Source organism: Didymosphaeria variabile (genome assembly GCF_027946475.1).
Source record: "Didymosphaeria variabile strain IMI 356815 chromosome Unknown scaffold_9, whole genome shotgun sequence".
Lineage (NCBI taxonomy): Eukaryota > Fungi > Ascomycota > Dothideomycetes > Pleosporales > Didymosphaeriaceae > Didymosphaeria > Didymosphaeria variabile.
In genome coordinates, this window is record NW_026611628.1 from 1275715 (window position 1) to 1292975 (window position 17261).

The 17261-nt window shown below is 51.0% G+C and overlaps 6 protein-coding genes across 6 annotated transcripts; 3 read left to right on the forward strand and 3 right to left on the reverse strand.

The window, feature by feature from the left end:
- Positions 1-1315: 1315 nt before the first annotated feature.
- On the reverse strand, positions 1316-2353 carry N0V89_011736 (uncharacterized protein; the record flags this gene model as incomplete). The annotated part of the gene is made up of 1 exon (XM_056220464.1): positions 1316-2353. One exon carries the CDS (start codon positions 2351-2353, stop codon positions 1316-1318), a length of 1038 nt encoding a protein of 345 aa, XP_056065767.1.
- A 610-nt stretch (positions 2354-2963) lies between these two features.
- Positions 2964-4236, forward strand: N0V89_011737 (uncharacterized protein; the record flags this gene model as incomplete). Its single annotated transcript, XM_056220465.1, has 2 exons — positions 2964-3128; positions 3181-4236. The coding sequence occupies 2 exons, from the start codon at positions 2964-2966 to the stop codon at positions 4234-4236; spliced, it is 1221 nt and encodes a 406-aa protein (XP_056065768.1).
- Positions 4237-4509: 273 nt separating this feature from the next.
- On the forward strand, positions 4510-4939 carry N0V89_011738 (uncharacterized protein; the record flags this gene model as incomplete). The annotated part of the gene is made up of 3 exons (XM_056220466.1): positions 4510-4569; positions 4620-4738; positions 4792-4939. 3 exons carry the CDS (start codon positions 4510-4512, stop codon positions 4937-4939), a joined length of 327 nt encoding a protein of 108 aa, XP_056065769.1.
- A 512-nt stretch (positions 4940-5451) lies between these two features.
- Positions 5452-7358, forward strand: N0V89_011739 (uncharacterized protein; the record flags this gene model as incomplete). The annotated part of the gene is made up of 2 exons (XM_056220467.1): positions 5452-7192; positions 7243-7358. 2 exons carry the CDS (start codon positions 5452-5454, stop codon positions 7356-7358), a joined length of 1857 nt encoding a protein of 618 aa, XP_056065770.1.
- A 1981-nt stretch (positions 7359-9339) lies between these two features.
- N0V89_011740 (uncharacterized protein) lies at positions 9340-10804 on the reverse strand (the record flags this gene model as incomplete). Its single annotated transcript, XM_056220468.1, has 2 exons — positions 9340-10030; positions 10140-10804. 2 exons carry the CDS (start codon positions 10802-10804, stop codon positions 9340-9342), a joined length of 1356 nt encoding a protein of 451 aa, XP_056065771.1.
- A 3370-nt stretch (positions 10805-14174) lies between these two features.
- On the reverse strand, positions 14175-16630 carry DAL81 (Fungal specific transcription factor; the record flags this gene model as incomplete). Its single annotated transcript, XM_056220469.1, has 3 exons — positions 14175-14803; positions 14850-16030; positions 16278-16630. The coding sequence occupies 3 exons, from the start codon at positions 16628-16630 to the stop codon at positions 14175-14177; spliced, it is 2163 nt and encodes a 720-aa protein (XP_056065772.1).
- Positions 16631-17261: the final 631 nt, after the last annotated feature.

Below are 17261 nucleotides of genomic sequence, written 5' to 3' on the forward strand. Positions count from 1 at the left end.
CTCGTGATGGACGAAGAGTCCGGAGCTAGAGGAGGCGAAGGAGCAGCTATGGGTCGCACTGGCTAACGACTGGCAAGGGAGCGCAGGAGGAGTGTGCGAAAAGGTCGCTTGGATGGCAACCTTTGGGTTGCGGGATGACACGGTCTTAAATACAGTCGTAACTCCACGCCAACCCAGTAAGGTTCCCAGCTTAAGAGTGTTGGTCCCAGCTGCTGGCGGGGGCCTTCTCGCGTCTTCTCACTCCTCTTCTAAGTCGCTTGTATGGTCGGTAGAGCTGTCGCAAGCTCTTGTCTCGTAAGTATTCGTTCGCGCGTAGATTCCGTGTGCTTAAATTCGAAGGTAGCAGCGATTGTGCACGTCGGCGAGCTCCTCACAGCGCAATGCGCGAAGAGCCCTTCGTCGGGTAAGGGCTCCAAAAAGGCTCCGAAGCTGAGACGTAGCCAGAGAATAGGCCTACGGCTGTCGCGCGGAAACCACTTGATGCCCTGCGGTCGCTAAAGTCTGCGCTCTTCAGATAAGCATTCGCGCAGCCAGTGTGGAATGGTGATGCGACGCACAACAATTCGGTCGGCTTCACCGCCTCTACGGATTGGTCGACTGAATGGAATGCGCAATCAGCGCAGCTGGTCAATGACGTCCTAGAAAGGTCGTGTATGCTCCCAGAGACGATTCGAGGGCGTCGTCGAGTATGCGCCCGTGTTGTGCGACGTTTGGGGCAGAAGAGTGGAAGATAGGCGGGCTCAGGTTATTAACTCCGCCTTCTTTCAGAAAGCACAACGCCAAGAACTCTATCTCATCGCCCTCCCCTTCGTCACTGTACTCATCTTCATGCAGGCCGGCCTTACTAATCCCTGTAGTAGCAAATGCACTCATGAGTCACACGTCGGAAGCCGCGGTTTTCGTCCCACGCTTATCCTTGTGACATTCGTGGGTGCCATGGTTCGACATGCTGTCTTGCTCTTTGAGGGCGGGGTCGAGAAGCACAAGCCACCGTCCCCATCGCACTACCGGTGCAAGGCCGAGACTACCCATGGCGTCCATCAAAGCTTGCATCGAGCTCAAGGCTGCTCTGAAGTTGGAAAACTCGTTCTTGCATCATGGTCCCATCACGTTGAGGCCTCGGAAGTCGCCAGCCATCCATGAACGATGCAGTCAGCAGGAAACGGGCGTAACGGGCGTCACAGAATCGATTTTGATGCAGCTTTATCCATCAGCAGCCAGCTCAAGCTACCTAGGTATAGTAAAAGTCAAGTTGACAGTACCGAGTTGCCTACCAATTAACGTGAAGAATCTACTCTCCTACCTTCGTCACTCCTCATGTCTTTAGATCACCATCATCAGTTACACTAGCGCCGCCTCTCTTTTCCTCTCCTACTCCTCCGTTCAGTGGCCCAATCGTTCCGGCTATAGATGAAGCATCACCCTTCGCCCACGGCGCCATCATCTTCTCCTTTGCATTCCATCTGAAAACTCCCCCTGTTCCCACATTGTACTGGTAGTAGTTTTCTGTTCCTGCCTTGACCAAAGCCTTCCGAAACGTAATGTTTATTCTTCCCTTCTTCGCCTCATCTCCCGCCCTCTTGGGGATGCTATGCAGCCACATCGTCTGCGTCTTCCCTCTCATCAACACCATATCCCCCGATCCCAACGGCAACTTGACCTGCTTCGGCTCCGGGACTGGCTCAGGACCCGGCGGTATCGGTTTGTGCTTCATCAAGAAATCCCGCTTCGCACCGAGCGAGAACGAAGCAATTGCCGGATCTGGGCCTAGGAAGCGCTCATCGTCGGAGTGGTAAGAGATAGAGTCTTTACCGTCGGCGTAGTAGTTCACAAGGCAGAAATTGTACGTCTCGTTCGTGGTTCCCTCGGTGAGCTTGCGCAGGTAGTCGAGGCACTGTGGTATAGGTCGCGGCGTGCACTTGTACTTGCCCTTCTCCGCCTTCTTCCCCGTCTTAGCGTCGACAATTTCACCCTCTTCATTAAAGCGGGATGTTTCGTCTACCCCGAAGACAGTAGTGTAGCGTGGCGTGTTGATCTGCGTTTCTACCGGGCCGCGCTTGATGTTGTATTGTACGCGGTAGTAAGGGAGCTCTTGGCGGAGAAAGTCGAAAACGCCTAGGGCTATCGATGAGGGGATGTAGGGCTGATAGTAGACGAGGTCGAGGTCTAGGCGATCATTGATCGATTTGCCTTCTTCCGCGGGGGCGAAGGCAAGTTGGTCTTGAAAGTCTGTTGGTAGGTGTGGGATTGGATGAGGATAGGAAAGGTGATTCGATGCATTTGTGTTGGCTTCGTATTTCGGCTTCTTGGGGGTAGAGGGCTTGAAGAATGAGTCTATTGCGGTGCGTTTCATAGTGATTGTTGATAGAGGAGTGAATTGGTGTTTTGCCGCTCGTAGAAAAGCACCTTGCATGTACATGCAAAGAGATATACGCTCGAATTATCAAATGATGTATGGACCTCTTCGTGAAATGCGAATGACCTGGATTGAACGGAGAAGCTTGTTGCGTGCTGAAAGCGCTTTGAAGGGTCGATGAAAGATAAACTCAATATTGATCACAGGATAATCAAGTCTAGACAGCGAGATATCCCATTGTGACTTCCATCGCTTTCGCAGTCAGAGAAAAGTCGATGATGTCATTGGTAAGGTCGCGTCCGCGCTAAAATACACGTGCCGCTCGCGTCTACACGACTCTATGCATCTCGAAACTCTAAACGATGGCAGTCAATCGATCTAATTCGAAAAAGATCACTGGAATAGTATCACGGCAATGTTGGTCACCTCTGGTTCGCCATTGGCCAGCACCATGCGAACACCATGTAAGGCACCCTGCTAGTCCCTAACTCTTGGTCAGATGGGACGGCAAGCAATTCTTAAGCGAGAGTTTGGAGGCGTGGAGATGAGCTAGAGAACAGCCATATAGCCTTGTAGGTCACCTACTGTTGCCTGGGACTAACGAACAATGCCACTCCTCATACACAGCCTTATACTCGCGCAATTCGCTCTTGGACAAGCAGCGGGCTTAAGCATACAAGACGAAGTAGGCGACCATGCAGAACTCTCACATAAGGCTGGAAAGCACGGGCGCACTATCGAGGTGCCCGTGTACAACAGACTGGACAAACAAGTACGACCGTGCAGTGGATGGCGCCTTCGACTCAGAGGCTGACTGTTTGTAGCACCTAGAGATAGAATTGACCGTCGGAACTCCACCTCAAAAGTTCTCAATTATGCCTGATACCGGGTCACCCTTCGCCTGGGTTCCTTCTGCATCATCCCCAGCATGTACACCGAATTGCCCACTCCCGGTATGGAACCCCAACGCCTCATCAACGGCACTTGACATACACGTCATCTTCAATGCATCTTACGGCCTTACGCCCGACAATATCATGCTTGGCGAATTCTATAACGACACAATTGGCGTCGGTGGTGTCGCACTTCCTCAGCATCCGGTTGCCCTCGTCAATGTCATTGACACCATTTACGACGCACAGACTTGGGGCATCGTCGGCCTGGGAAGCCAATTGCAGAACCGCGACGTAAACGGCCCCGTAATCCTATGGGAGAACCTCTACCGCCTCGGCTATATCTCCAAGCGGCTTTTCAGCGTCTGGCTCAACAGTCAGGACGCCAAAGAGGGTACCATTCTCTTCGGCGGCATAGACGAGTCCAAGGCACAAGGCGAACTGAAAAGCACGCCCTTGACATCCATAATCCCAACGCCGGCAGGTGATGACTTCACTGCCTGGTCCGTCAGCTTGACATCTCTCTTCAGACGCGACGGGCAGAACGGTGGCGACGAACCTTTGATCAATACTTCCTACAACGCCATCCTCGATACCGGATCTCCAAACATGTACGTTCCACAAGACCTTTACGACACCCTCGCCGCGCCTCTCAACGTCACACTGCGCACTTACCGTAACACATCGTATGTGCCTTGCTCACTGCGCTCATCGCCTGATTCACTGCACTTTGGGTTCGCTGGTAAAGATGGCGCAGAAGGGCCGCATGTTTGTGTGCCCTACAGCGAGATCATCTACCCATTCGGCATGCCGGCCAATTTAGGCGAAGTGCACAGCGAGGATGGCACGGAGTTGTGCTACTTGGGGGTGCTTTCGAATAATGGTTCGGGGATTTTCTTGCTGGGAAATTCGTTCATCAGGAGCGCGTATGTGGTGTACGACGCAGATGATCTGGAGTTGCAGATAGCACAGTCGAGATGGGAATAATTAGTCGATAGCTCTGAGCCCGATAACCAAGACGTGGCTTCATTATTCTAGATACCATGTTGCTCGTGTATGTGATTAGTCTACAACGTTGATGTAGACGAAAGATTTGAAACGTGCCTCGGCACAGTCGGCTCCACTCTACCTCCCCACAACTAGCATCATCGAAGCTACACCATTACAAAGCACATCTCCTACCTAAAGGTACCAAGCCGTCTACACGCCTTCTCTCTTCCTATACCATCACTCTATTAGACCTTCGCTATCATCGCAAACATGTCCGCCCCCTTCGATGTCATCGCAATCCTCAAGCCCAAGCCCGGAAAAGCCGACAGAGTACTCCACCTCTCCCATTCCACCTCAGACAGCCCTAACACAAGATACAGGTAGTAGAACTCCTCCAAATAGCCGCAGACTCCGTGAAAGCGAAAGAGCCAGGAACACTCAGGTACCAGATCAATCGCGAAACAAAGGGCGATGCGCCGAGCATCGTGATGCTGGAAACGTACGTTAGAAATGCTGTCCAACTACTGATAACTGACGAGTTTCTTTGCGTAGATACAAAGATCAGGCTTCGCTGCAGGCACACGGTTCAAGCGATCACTTTAAGGAGATGGGCAAGTCGTTCAAGGAGGAGGATTTATTGGCGGAGCCGATGTCGGTGCTGTTTACGAAGGATGTTGGGGGTTTCGTTAGCAAGTTGTAGATTTGGGGAGATATCACAATGTTTGATAGAACTCGATCTTGTATTGTTGACTGTATGCGGGATAATGTCTACTATCTTGGCTGACACGTGACTAGGACCCAAGACTAAGAGGTTTCGCGCATTTGTATGTTGTCCCATACCTAAATCTTTGGCGAGAACTCTCTTTAGGCTAAATGCAAGCTTCCGTCCATTAGCTGTGGATTCTAAGACCCGGGGTAACTGGGATTCTCCACGAACACGAACGTCTGGAAAACGATACGCCGAACAAGTTACTCATTAGGGTACTTGTGAATGCATCGCCAAGGAAATAGCTGGGTACGACTGAGCTCTTTTAGGAAGCAGTGGAGTCGCATCTGGCATTTGCTGGTTGAATCACGAATCTTGGGATAGATATTGCTCAGGTGGATGTCGCAACCCAGGGTTATTGTAGCCGGAGCAATTGTCATGATACATAAGTGCGTCTTCTTCCGACCTGAGTGGGAAATCAGGCACAACAGAACCACGAAATCACCATGCAGTTACACTGGCTGATACTGAGTATACTGATGTCAGGACTGACTCAGGCTCGACAATCTTCATTCCATAACCCGATTCTTCCTGGCTTCCATCCAGATCCATCATGCATATTCGTACCCGAGTATAACGAAACATTCTTTTGCACAACATCCACGTTCAACTGGTTTCCTGGAGTGCCGGTATATGCAAGTCGGGATTTACTACACTGGAAGCATGTGTCCAATGCTTTGAATCGGCCGGAGCAGCTACCATACCTTGGCTATGTTAATCGTGGCCAGAGCGGAATCTACGCCCCAACTATTCGATACAGAGATGGGGTCTTCTCTATCATTACGACTCTTGTAAATCAGGCCCTACCAAGGGAGAATCTCACTCGATGGGACAACATCATCTTCAACACGCGAGACCCATACGGTGATTGGGACGATCTTATCCACTACTATGGTCCGGGTATTGATCCTACTCCTTTCTGGGACGATGATGAGATTGCTTGGGTAACGAGCACATTCAACTCTTCAGGCGTTGTCCACGCCCCAGTCAATCTTACCACCGGAGAGATCACTCTGCCATATAAATGGCTCTGGATGGGTTCCGGGGGAGCGTCACCAGAAGGGGCCCGTGTATACAAGAAAGATGGATGGTACTACGTCCTACTGGCAGAGGGTGGAACTCGTGAAAAGCACATGGTGACAATGGCACGCTCTCGAAGCTTACACGGACCTTACGAAGGAGCTCCGAACAATCCACTACTTACTGCATACAAACACACTGATTCTTATTTCCAAGCTGTTGGCCACGCGGACCTTTTTCAGCACAGCAACGGCCAGTGGTGGGCATCTGGGCTCAGTGTGCGCGCGGGCGGCAACTATGCAGATGACCCTTATCATGCCAATTTCCCCATGGGCCGAGAAACTATTCTTGTGCCCGTTGACTGGCCGGAAGGAGAGTTTCCTATATTCCAGAATGTTTCTGGAACTATGACTGGAGACTTCACCCTTCCGCAACCATCGGGCCCGGAAACCGTTCCTCGTGAAGGCAACGGACAACTTGTGGATGCTAATGATGAAGTTGATTTCGAGCCTGGCTGCCAAACACCACCCCATTTTCTGCACTGGCGCATACCTCATCAAAAGAACTACAAGGTATCACCGCAGGGTCACAACAACACATTAGCTCTACGTTCTTCCATGCTCAACTTGACCGGCTTTGATGGTGATTCTTCCCTCGGACGAGGCCAAACCTTCGTTTCTCGCCGCCAATCGCATACTCTCTTCAAGTTCAGTGTTGAGGTTGACTGGAAAGGCTACTTGACTCGAGACTCGGAAGAAGCCGGTATTACCATCTTTCAAGATCAGTCACAGCATTTTAACATAGGAGTTGTGCTACTTAGCTCTACGGAGCCGAAGAACCAAACTTCAGGTACTATCTATCCATTACCGGAGAATGAATTCGGTCCTATCCCGGAGTTAACAAGGGCAATACCTGATGCAGAGCCAAAGCCGTATATTCGCTTTGGTGGAATCAGCGAGAGCAGCTTCCGGCGGAAGAATGCAACAAGATGGGTTGAGGAGTTGACAGAACTTCCTGAAGAGTGGACGGACTCGAAGTTGAAGTTCCAAATCGAAGCGATAAATACTACACATTACAGCTTTTCTGCTGGTGCTGCCGGCTCGAGCGGTGTGGACTTGCGAGTCTTTGGCTACACAAGGGGCGAGTTGATGGTTCCTGTATACTCAGGTGAGACAATTTGTGAAGCTTTGCTGATGTTGAGCTAACGAAATGTGCAGGCACTACAGTTGGTGCATATGCCACAAGTAACGGTCGATACGGCGAGGGAGCATTTGAAACTTACATCTCCAAATGGAGATATGCAGGTATAAAACAAGTGATTGAAGAGCCCTAATTAGTCATACACTATCTATCTATTCATGGTTTCTAACATAATGAGAGCATCTAAACTTACAAAACTTTACTATGCCTTTTTCTTCGAGTCTCTACTCAGTCTAGAATTCATAGATCTGGAAAATCTCAACAGCGTAACAGCATGTACCCATGGTACTTTCATTTTCCCACTTGTCACGTGTGGCGAAATTCACACATTGACCCTTGCACCGAAGGTCACGGACGCATGCACGGACCAGAATGCTTTAGGCCTTCTTGGCGTAGACCGGTATTCTTCCCTACAGTATATAGTGTCGATCGCCTTGCACCCTCGACCAGGCACCCATAACGATGGATCTTAAGAATCTCGAGTTAAGCGCCTCGGAAGCGTCGTCTCTGACGGCGTCGCAGGAACTCTTCCCATTCTTTCCAAACTCGACTTCGGACCTCTTGGAAGCCATGTGAGTTGAAAGCCGTCCGAGAACTAGAGAAAAAGCTAATGGAACACAGCACTCTCCGCAATCAGCGACAATCTCCACTGCTCAAGTTGCCCGCAGAATTGCGAATTCAAGTCTTTGAATACGTCTTCAACAACATAACCTGGACCATCGAGAATTATGGGGGCCTTACTAGAAGCTGCAAGCCCATGAAAGACTTAGCTTTGCTTCAAGCTTGCCGCCAAACTCGGTCCGAGGTATATCTCCTTCCTTGGAGCCTCGGCCACTTCAGATTCTCGGACGATGCAGCATTACTAGGTTTCTTACGGAGGAGTGCCACTACTCTCCAGCGACAGGCTATCACGTCAATCCACATGATCTGTAGGAGTGTCGGGGCATTGCAGACCTCGGGAACCATTCTTCCAGACTTATGTCCCGGGTTGAAGCGCCTCCACTTGGTGGCTTGGCTACACTCCGCTTCTCGTCAAGCAATTGACTCTGCTGGGAAGCAAGTCTGCGATTCACTGGAGATTAGCTACCCTGGCTCCGGAATCATTGTCGAACTTCGGCGCTATCGATTGGTTCGGAGTGTCGTGTTATGGTGCATGCAACATGATACGGTATGACTTGGAAGGCTGGAACAATAAAGCCGATGGGCAGTTGCTGTATTAGGTAGCTTATTATCCTTCAATAACCCGAGGCTGCAGTTCTTGAGAGGGCATGTCGGCTTGAATGAAATTGTACTTTACACATGTAACTTTCCGTCCTTTCTGTGAGTGATATATCAGTATCCTACTTAGAGGCTCGCCCGTTGCGTGTACCTCTTTCAGCACTTTGATCACGTGCTGTTAGGCTGCGTTCGTGGAATAGCTGTGATGTGACTTGTTTGTGTTCTGCTAAGTGGTTATGCCTAGGACGGAACCGTGGTACGCGAAAGGGTTGCTTGATGGCACTAAAAGTGCAGTCAACCTCTGCATCGTCTATCCTACTTTCATCCTCCTGTATCTTCTTCAACCTTGTCCATGTACGCACCGCTGATCAGTGACGCTAGGAAGATTGCATGTACCTTCTAAACGAGATACGCCAGTTTGACTGCGCTCAGTGCTATCAAGTAGCTACATCGCGTACCACGGTTCCATCCTAGGCATAACCACTCAGCAGAACACAAACAAGTCACATCACAGCTATTCCACGAACGCAGCCTAACAGCACGTGATCAAAGTGCCGAAAGAGAACGGGATACGCCGGAAAAGACGATCACAGTACATGCAATAGAGCTACGTCAGCTAGTAAGGATCGTATCATGAGAAACCAGCGCAGATAAGAGATTATCAATTTGCGTTCCATATTTTCCACCAAAACTCATACCGAGCGATGTCTCGCCATGAAAGAATTGGCCCTATCGCCAAAGGTGCTAGATCACCCACCTAGACGGCAGCTGGGTGTGTGTCTGGACAATCTGAAGGTCCGCAATTAGGCGTCGAGCTTTGTCATTCAGCCCAGCGATAGCAACCATAGGTCCTGTCCAGTGTCAGTGGAAATGTTTCAGTACAGAAATTGGAGATGCTAACCCGCTTGATAGCTTACGGACAAAGACCTAAGTTCATCCACGACAGACTTCGATATAGGGTCGTAGTCTTCGTTGTCCCACTCGGGTTTGTACTCGTCCGGATGATATGAAACCTCGACGTGTATTCCAGTCTTGCCTATGTCCTTCACCTGGGTGGCGTATCGTGAATCGTATCGGAACTTCTCGTAGCCGACGCCTCGCATCTCCGAACAATACAAGCGAAATTCGCGAAGGTGAATGAAGTTCGACTTGCTGCGCTGATTGGCGAACTCTAGTAACCATGCGCATGTATGTTCCTGGGGGATCTGTAGCTCTAACACCTCCAGAGTCTGAGGAAAGACCTTGGAGAATACAGTCATGACGATGGTCTCGTTGTCAACCTTTTCGATCCACTCGTACGGCATGCTGAGCTTCTTCAGCCCCGAGAACGCAGTCATGCTTGGCACAGGAAGAACCAAGTTCAGGTAGTGTAAGCCTTCGTGGGGCTGTACAACGATTAAGTTCATCATTTCGATGTGCCCTTGCACATCTCGTAGGCGATCAAGAAGGGTTGAGACATCTCCGTGCCTGGTTACCCGTTCTTGTTCCAGGATATCTATGGTCAGAGTCTTGAGACAGATGTACTGCTTCAGGCATGACTCAAGGTATCTGTACTTCGACCGTGTGAGGTCTGGATCGAGGACAGAGCTACAGCAGTCCAAGGAGAATTTAGTGGCTTTCGAATGGAAGATTTCACTGTTTTATAGCCTTGAATTAGCATTTGTCTGACTAGACTATCAAGGGTGAGCGGACTTACGCGTCTTGTTTCGGGTCATCCATGAAAAAGCAATCTCGACTCAGATGAACGTTCTCTAGGTTTGGTAATGAACCCAAAGACGATGGAAACCTCGCGCCACAGTACGTTAAATCCTTCAAGTTTTTCAACCCGGGGATCTGGCTCAGCAGAGTCGTGTGGTTGCCATTGGAAGGGTGATATGCAGGACCCAAAACTGCGATAATTGGATGAGCGCTCTGCCAGGCTAAGTCATCGTATCCTTCTTCAGTATATAGGCGTCGATCTTCCAGATACAGAATGCTGATTTTCAGCGATTCAAGCGCAGGCAAGGCTCGTAGTATCAGTCCAGCGATTCGATTCTCCGTGATGGGCAAATCGAAACGGTAATCATTGTCGGTCATTCCAACAGAGCATCCATGGTCTACGACAGCCGGCACCGGTGATTCTAGCATCAATGGACAAAGATCGATGCTCTTGACTAGGCTAGCTAGATCCGGTCGGACCACCAACGTCCTATAGAGACGATTCATGTACTGGACATTCGAGATGGTTTCGTACAGGACCTGTTCAGCGGAAGTTCGGAATGTTCGACAGACAATAGCAAGCTTCAATGCGTCTTGAGTGCTTACGCGTCGGAAGATAGATAAGCGCAGCTCTTCAGGTAGTTTCAATTCAAAGGTTGTCATTTCGCCTGTGGTCTTGAATGTCGTCTAAATATCAGTCATTTGTCAGTTGAGAGCACTTCAATGCTTATGAGCATACGTACACAAGCATAATGCATGGAGTCTAGGAAGGTAGGCTCCCAACCCGCATCGGTCGTCATCCTTCGATGTGACGCGTCTTGTGCCTGAGCAGAACGAAATATTGGACGTGCGATGGGTATCTGCTGTGAGAGTCGAGATCAGGGCTGAGGGAGTTGAAGTCGGGGAGAGAGGGCCAGACGGCGAGAACTGCAGCGTAAGGCGGCCGCTTTATATATTAGGGACAGAGGGCACTGACGCTCTCGAAATTCAACTTTGGCGCAACAAGTGCCCCGTTGCTCGGGCCCCAGGACTTATCGCGGTCCAAGCTTCTGCAAAGTTGAAAAAGAACCCATAAGGCAGGACTAAAGCGTATGCCATTGTAGCTGTCTTTCGATTGAGTGTCTCGTACAATCTTGAAACTATGGTGAGTTAGGCTTGAGTGATTATATAGTGTTTTCCTGTAGTGCAGCTCTCTACAACGGCTGTCAGCATCTGAGATCCATCTCGATTCCGATCCTGAATGCTTGTGATACGGGCTTCCTTTTCGTGAGCGACTGATATCCTGCTGGTACTAGTGCAGCCCAGAACGTGGTTGCTGGAAGTCGCATTTGCAAAGATGGGGAAATCTGGAAAATCTATCGTACGAGATATCAAGAAGCAAAGAATACTCATATATATATATACTTATGTTGTGCTAAACAAGCTTTGCCTCAAATAGTTCCGCCTACTTTTCAAACACTTTGCCATTTCAGTCAAACAATCAATCATCTTACAATTATACATTTGCCTTGTATCCAGTATAGGATTGCTGAGAGGGGCCTTTCTCTACGAGTAATTTAACTATCCATCAGGTACTACCTCGTCAATTGCCAATGTCAATGAGACACTCCACATAATATAGGTAGCCAGCCTTTCACATGCACATGAACATCGACCGTACAATACCGACGCAAAACCTTGCAACATGCATGAAGCTTGGGTTATCCTAGTCTAAACTGACCATGCCTCGAGTTGGAAACCTTTTGACCATCATGCTGCTAGCCGATCATCAACGTGGCCAATGAGCCAGGACGACAATGAACTTGTATGCATCATACGCAGTGAGTGTAAATTTCACGCCTCATTCGCCCGATGGTATAAATCCTCATGGAACGTATGTCATAGAACTTTATATGTCCATATCCAGCCTGGACACATGTCATAGCCACCCCTTCCTTTTTTAGACCGTGCCCAGCGAGGCACAAGACATTGTACTCGGCCAAGGGAACTTGAGAGCAACAGTTCTCCACATACGTAGCCATAACACCAGCTTTTAGTCCACCTTCCAACTACTGTGTCGTGTAAGGAACAATATCCATATTCCTGGTCTGGATTTTATACCATCCGCAGCGCCATGCAAGAGAAGTGGTCAGATTTTGATGACAATGTTCGAAAAGAGCAGTATATGAGAGGGCTCTGGATACAAAACACATGAATTCTCTACGGAATTGTCTTTCGAGAACGGCGACAGCTGAAACCCATGAGCCTTATCAAATTCCAATTTGTAGGCACGGACATGATAGAATGTGTTGACCATCTTGGTATAGCATGCGAAGCCATAATCCAGACTTTTCCTGCTTTATTCCTTGGGGAGAGGAACACGCACACGCCATGGATTATGCGTGCTCGCACATCGACCGTCTCTGTTCCGTTTTCGAGTCCGCAGACATCGGGTTCGTCTTTTGACGTTTATATCGCAAACGCCCGCACCGGACGGCACATGACGGGTACTTCTTGACATTTCGGAACCACGCACACATGGCTCCTCGGTCTTTTTTTTTGGACACTCTCGATGCCCATCAGTCCGTACACTGGCATTTTAAGTCTCGCACATCCTCCAAGCCATGCATGTATTACTAGAGTCGTTTGGTGCTCGCCCTCTCGCTCATGAATTCGGATCTCTTATTTTTATTCCGCCACAGAGCGAGGCATAACTGTGTTCAACTCTGTCTTTGCTGAGAGAAGACTTTTATAGACTGTCATCATCCCGTCTTCCCGTCCGGCCGAGCATGGAGCTCCTCGAAGCGCTTTTGGGACCAGACTCATGTATTCGGACACTGTCGATTTCAGAAACCGGACAACACATGGCACTGCTCGCCATTCTGTTGAGACCAAGGACATTTCTCCCCACGATAATGCTTTTGGATTCGTAGAGAGAAGCACATCAACTCGAACGCATCGTCTCTTTCGATGAGCCTTTTGGACTCCTGCCTCCGAGTCTTCAAGACCGGGCAGCAGGACGGCACATAGCCAAGGCACTCTGCTAATTCTCGCACCGAGCTGGTCCCATTGTCCTTTTCTTCAGGACTTTTGAAACCCCGGACAGACAGACAGACAGACAAACACATGGCCCATCTTTGTCCTTGTTTGCGCCCATGCCCTTTTTTCCAAATGCATTTCTTTTTCGAGCAATGCTCCGTGTCCACACCATGATAGCCTTGGCCTTACGATTTGTATCTCCCCGATCCTCCAAGCCATGGTTATGTTTGCTCGTCTTTTCCGACCCCTCCTCCGATCCGCATGGGACTCCTCCAGTTGAGTTTCAGTCTCCCTAACCGTCCAGCCCATCAGGAAGTTCTCGGCGATCTTCTAGTCCCTCCCCTCACGCCCATGGGGTGTCTCGAGCTGGTTTTAGTCCCAGAGATCCTCCACGCCATAACGTGACTCCGAGGTTCTTTTAGTCCTCGCCCTCCCCACCCATAGGTCCGCCCATTTTTGTCTTTTGATCCCCGCAGAGGAAGAAAGCACTGTGAAGAAGTATCCTCTTGCGCGGGCGAGGCCCTTTATATAGGCAGGCCCCATCCCAACTTCCGCATGTCAGCCAACCTTGCCACGTGCCGGCCCTCAAACAGAGTTGCACCATGCGCATACAAACTGACAACATCGTGACTAAGCCGCATCGAGCACCCATCCGCGTGCCCGCCTTTCATCGTGCCGCAAAGTACGTAATATCTGCACCTTGCAATAGCACACCATAAAAACACCATATTGAATCATCCACGTAATCGATTGATCGCAGACATTATATATATCCATGTAGCTCTAAGTACCGCGCGAGAGCCTCTGCACGCGCCCCTTCTCCAGACCAACCGATCGTGATCGTAAGGGTATGTCTGTCGTAGCCTTATATGCACACAAGAAACGCCCGGCTATGCCATGGTACAGCATGTCCCAATCAAGCACCAGATCTAGGTGGTATCTAAACGCCCAGCAGAAAACGCAAACAATATCAAGTCGTAACAGCTCGTCTAACAATAGCGCACAGGAAAGATGACTACTGCGCATCACCCTGGACACTCCCTTCCAACGAGTTCTCCCCACTGTTCGGCCCGCTGCCGAAACCGTGAAAGCTCTCAGCGCTGTTGATGCGTCGTAGGTCTGCGGCACTGTACATCTGGCCCTCCATCGGACTCCCGCTGTCGTTTTGTTGATATCCAATGCCATTGGGATTCCTCGCCGGTGCGGCAGGCACACCCACATTGCTGATATGTTGCGCAAGAGAAGGCTTCTCGGCGAGGTTATTGAGCATAGCGCGGCTGGCGTCTAGCATGCTGACGGCATAGTCAAGAAATTGCGCACGGTTGCTGCTCACGCTGAGCGTCCAGCGGTACTCGCGCAAGCGCGTCTTGTAGAAGTCTGCTTCTTCCTGCGCAGGAGCGGTTGCCCATAGGAGTGAACCGAAGGTGCCGATGAGGGTGAAGTTGATCTTGGAGGCGAAGTACCAGAAAGATTGGAGGTGCTCGTGTCGCAGGCGGTTGACGAAGTCCATGGCGGAGATGAGGCGCGTCTTTGCGGCGTTGCGGATCATGTAGAAGCCGTAGGGATCGTGGTCTGAGGCGAGTGATTGTACGATGCGCCTGTGGAGCGTAATCTCGGTAGCGAAGTACGCGAGGTGCAGGTAGCCTGTAAAGGTGAGCCAGAGTCTCATTATAGGATTGGACTGACATACCTAGCGAAGAGAACTTGCTCTTGGTCTGCGCGTTCATTTTTACATTGGCTGGGAGTCTCTCGTGCCATTGCCTTAGCTTGATCTGCACAGGTTTCGCGCGTTGAAGAATTAATTGTGTCGAATTCTTCCCGGCGTTCTTGAAGTCCTGAATCGCGACCTGCGTATAGAATGTGTCCATGACCTCGGCCATGATCTGAGTGAGACCAATCATCTGCGCAAACAGAGTCTGACCGCGCTGGTTCTCTTCGTACTCGTCCTCGGTTTCGTCAGCCCGGGCTTCGTAGCCATCGCCTTCCTCTTTGAAGTCATCGTCCGTACTCGGCTGCACAGCCCAGTTCGCGCTGAAGATATGAGATGGTCTACCGTGGATCAACGAGCTCCACTTATCCTGCATGTACAGCGCCCACGCGATGCGTTTCCTCAGACCGCGTTCCCACCGAGGGATCGACCATCCGGAGCAGTCAAGATGCAGACCAAGCTCTTGACCAATAGCCACCAACTGTGTCGTTAAGCTCCAGTTATCTGCTTCTGGACGCTGCAGCAAGAGCAAACCTGCTTGAACCGTCGACAACTTCGGCTTCTCCATAGACCTCGACAACGAATTCATCGCTATCGCTTCGAGGCGAGCGATGTCTGGCTTGGGAAGATGTGCTAACCTCGGATCTAAAGACCACCAATTGAGAGCTAAGATGTACATGCCAGCAATCAGAGCAGGCGTAAAGGATCGATCGCCATTCCGATACCGCCCGATGAAGAGATGTTTCTGAATGATTGGGAAGCTGGGATGAACTATGCGGAAGTACAACTCGAGAAGAGCAGGACCATGGCCGCCGACACACTGCTCGACTTGGTTCAGAGTCTCTGCCTCATCGACGTACTCGTGTGTGTTCTCATCGGGCAACATGATGAAACATTCATGATCATTGACTCTTCTCAGAGTACCAAGGTCTGTGGGAGATTCGTTGCGGGCATCAAAGTGGGAAAGACCAACAAGTAGTGAGTCAAAGGGAGAACTTAGACCGATATATCTACTGTGCTGACGTCGCTGCAGACCAAGTGTCTCTCCCAGATGGGGTATGTGCACGTTACCCAATGGGGACTGATGCGGTGGACTGGGCGCGGTGGCAGTTATCGTGGGCGTCGGCAGCGCTAGTGGTGGAGGCTCTGCATCAACCGGCTTGCTAGCTCCATGTTAGCGGGGCTCCCGGCGATAAGACACGCGATAGCGGAGATGCTGTGATGGACCCTTTGCAATACATATATCGACAACACATGGAATGATATCCCAAGGGATAGACGCTCCACCTTGGGCTAGGACATTCCACCGCCGCGAGGAACGAGGACCGGTGCGTCGGTGGGCGACATGTGCGCACGTGGGCCAGAGCCCTTTCGTAGGGCTGAAAGCGGGTATACAAAGTCCAAACATACCTCTTTTTCAGGGCACTGGGCGAATCCTTCTTCTCGCCGTCAACGACCTTCCTCTTGCGTGGCAGCGGACTCTGCACGAAGGTGCACTCCTGCTTGTGGAACTCGCACAGCACGCAGAGCACGGCGCCCTCGTGAATCACACAGCGACTCTTCCTCCTGCGGCAGGCGTCGCAAGGCCTCTCTCTCCTTGTTCGAATGTTGGCAACTGGGCCGACTGTGGACGACACAGGCTTGCCCGCGACGTGGTTCTCCTTGCCGGGCGACGGCTTGTGCTGCTTCTTGGGGCGGGCAGCGGCGATGGGCACGGGAGTCGGGCGCGGCATGGCAGGTTGTATAGCCACGGCTGTCGTCATATTGCTGGCGGTCAGACTGGTGGTCTGGTACGTGTGCGATAAGAGTGCTCCGGGGTAAGGCGGGGAGGGCGGGACGCTGCAGGTCCTCGGGCCTAGGCCGGTACGATGTGATAGACGTTTGCTGTACAGCTCGAGAGCAGAAGCCAGTCACACGACGTTGCGGTGGGAGAGGCTCCAAATCGGGATGTAAACCGGCTTATCGCGTGGGAGATGCGTCTCCGCCCGCTGCGTGCAGGACGGGCGCCTGCAAAGTGGGTTGGCGGGCAGATAAGGCTATTCGGGGGCCGTGAAGCTGCGGAAAAGCGAGGTATGCTATCAGGGACCTAAATTGCCTGTGATGGCAGTGAGGAGAAAGAGATGGGATATGGTGCGGGCCGTCATTGAACGTCTCGTGTGCTCGTTGGAGTAGCGGCGCAGGGTGGCAGTCCGTTGGATGCTTCGGGGCAGTCTAGGACACGGTCGCGGGTGCGTTGCGCATGGTCTTGCCTTCGCGGAGACAGAGTCGTTCTTTCTGGGGAACTGGCGGGAGCCCAGCACTCTTTTTGAGCCATGGCATTCGCATATGTCTCCAGTCGTCCGTGCCCAGGCGGGTTACGTGATGAAATGCGAAAGCAGTTAGGCCGACTTTGCG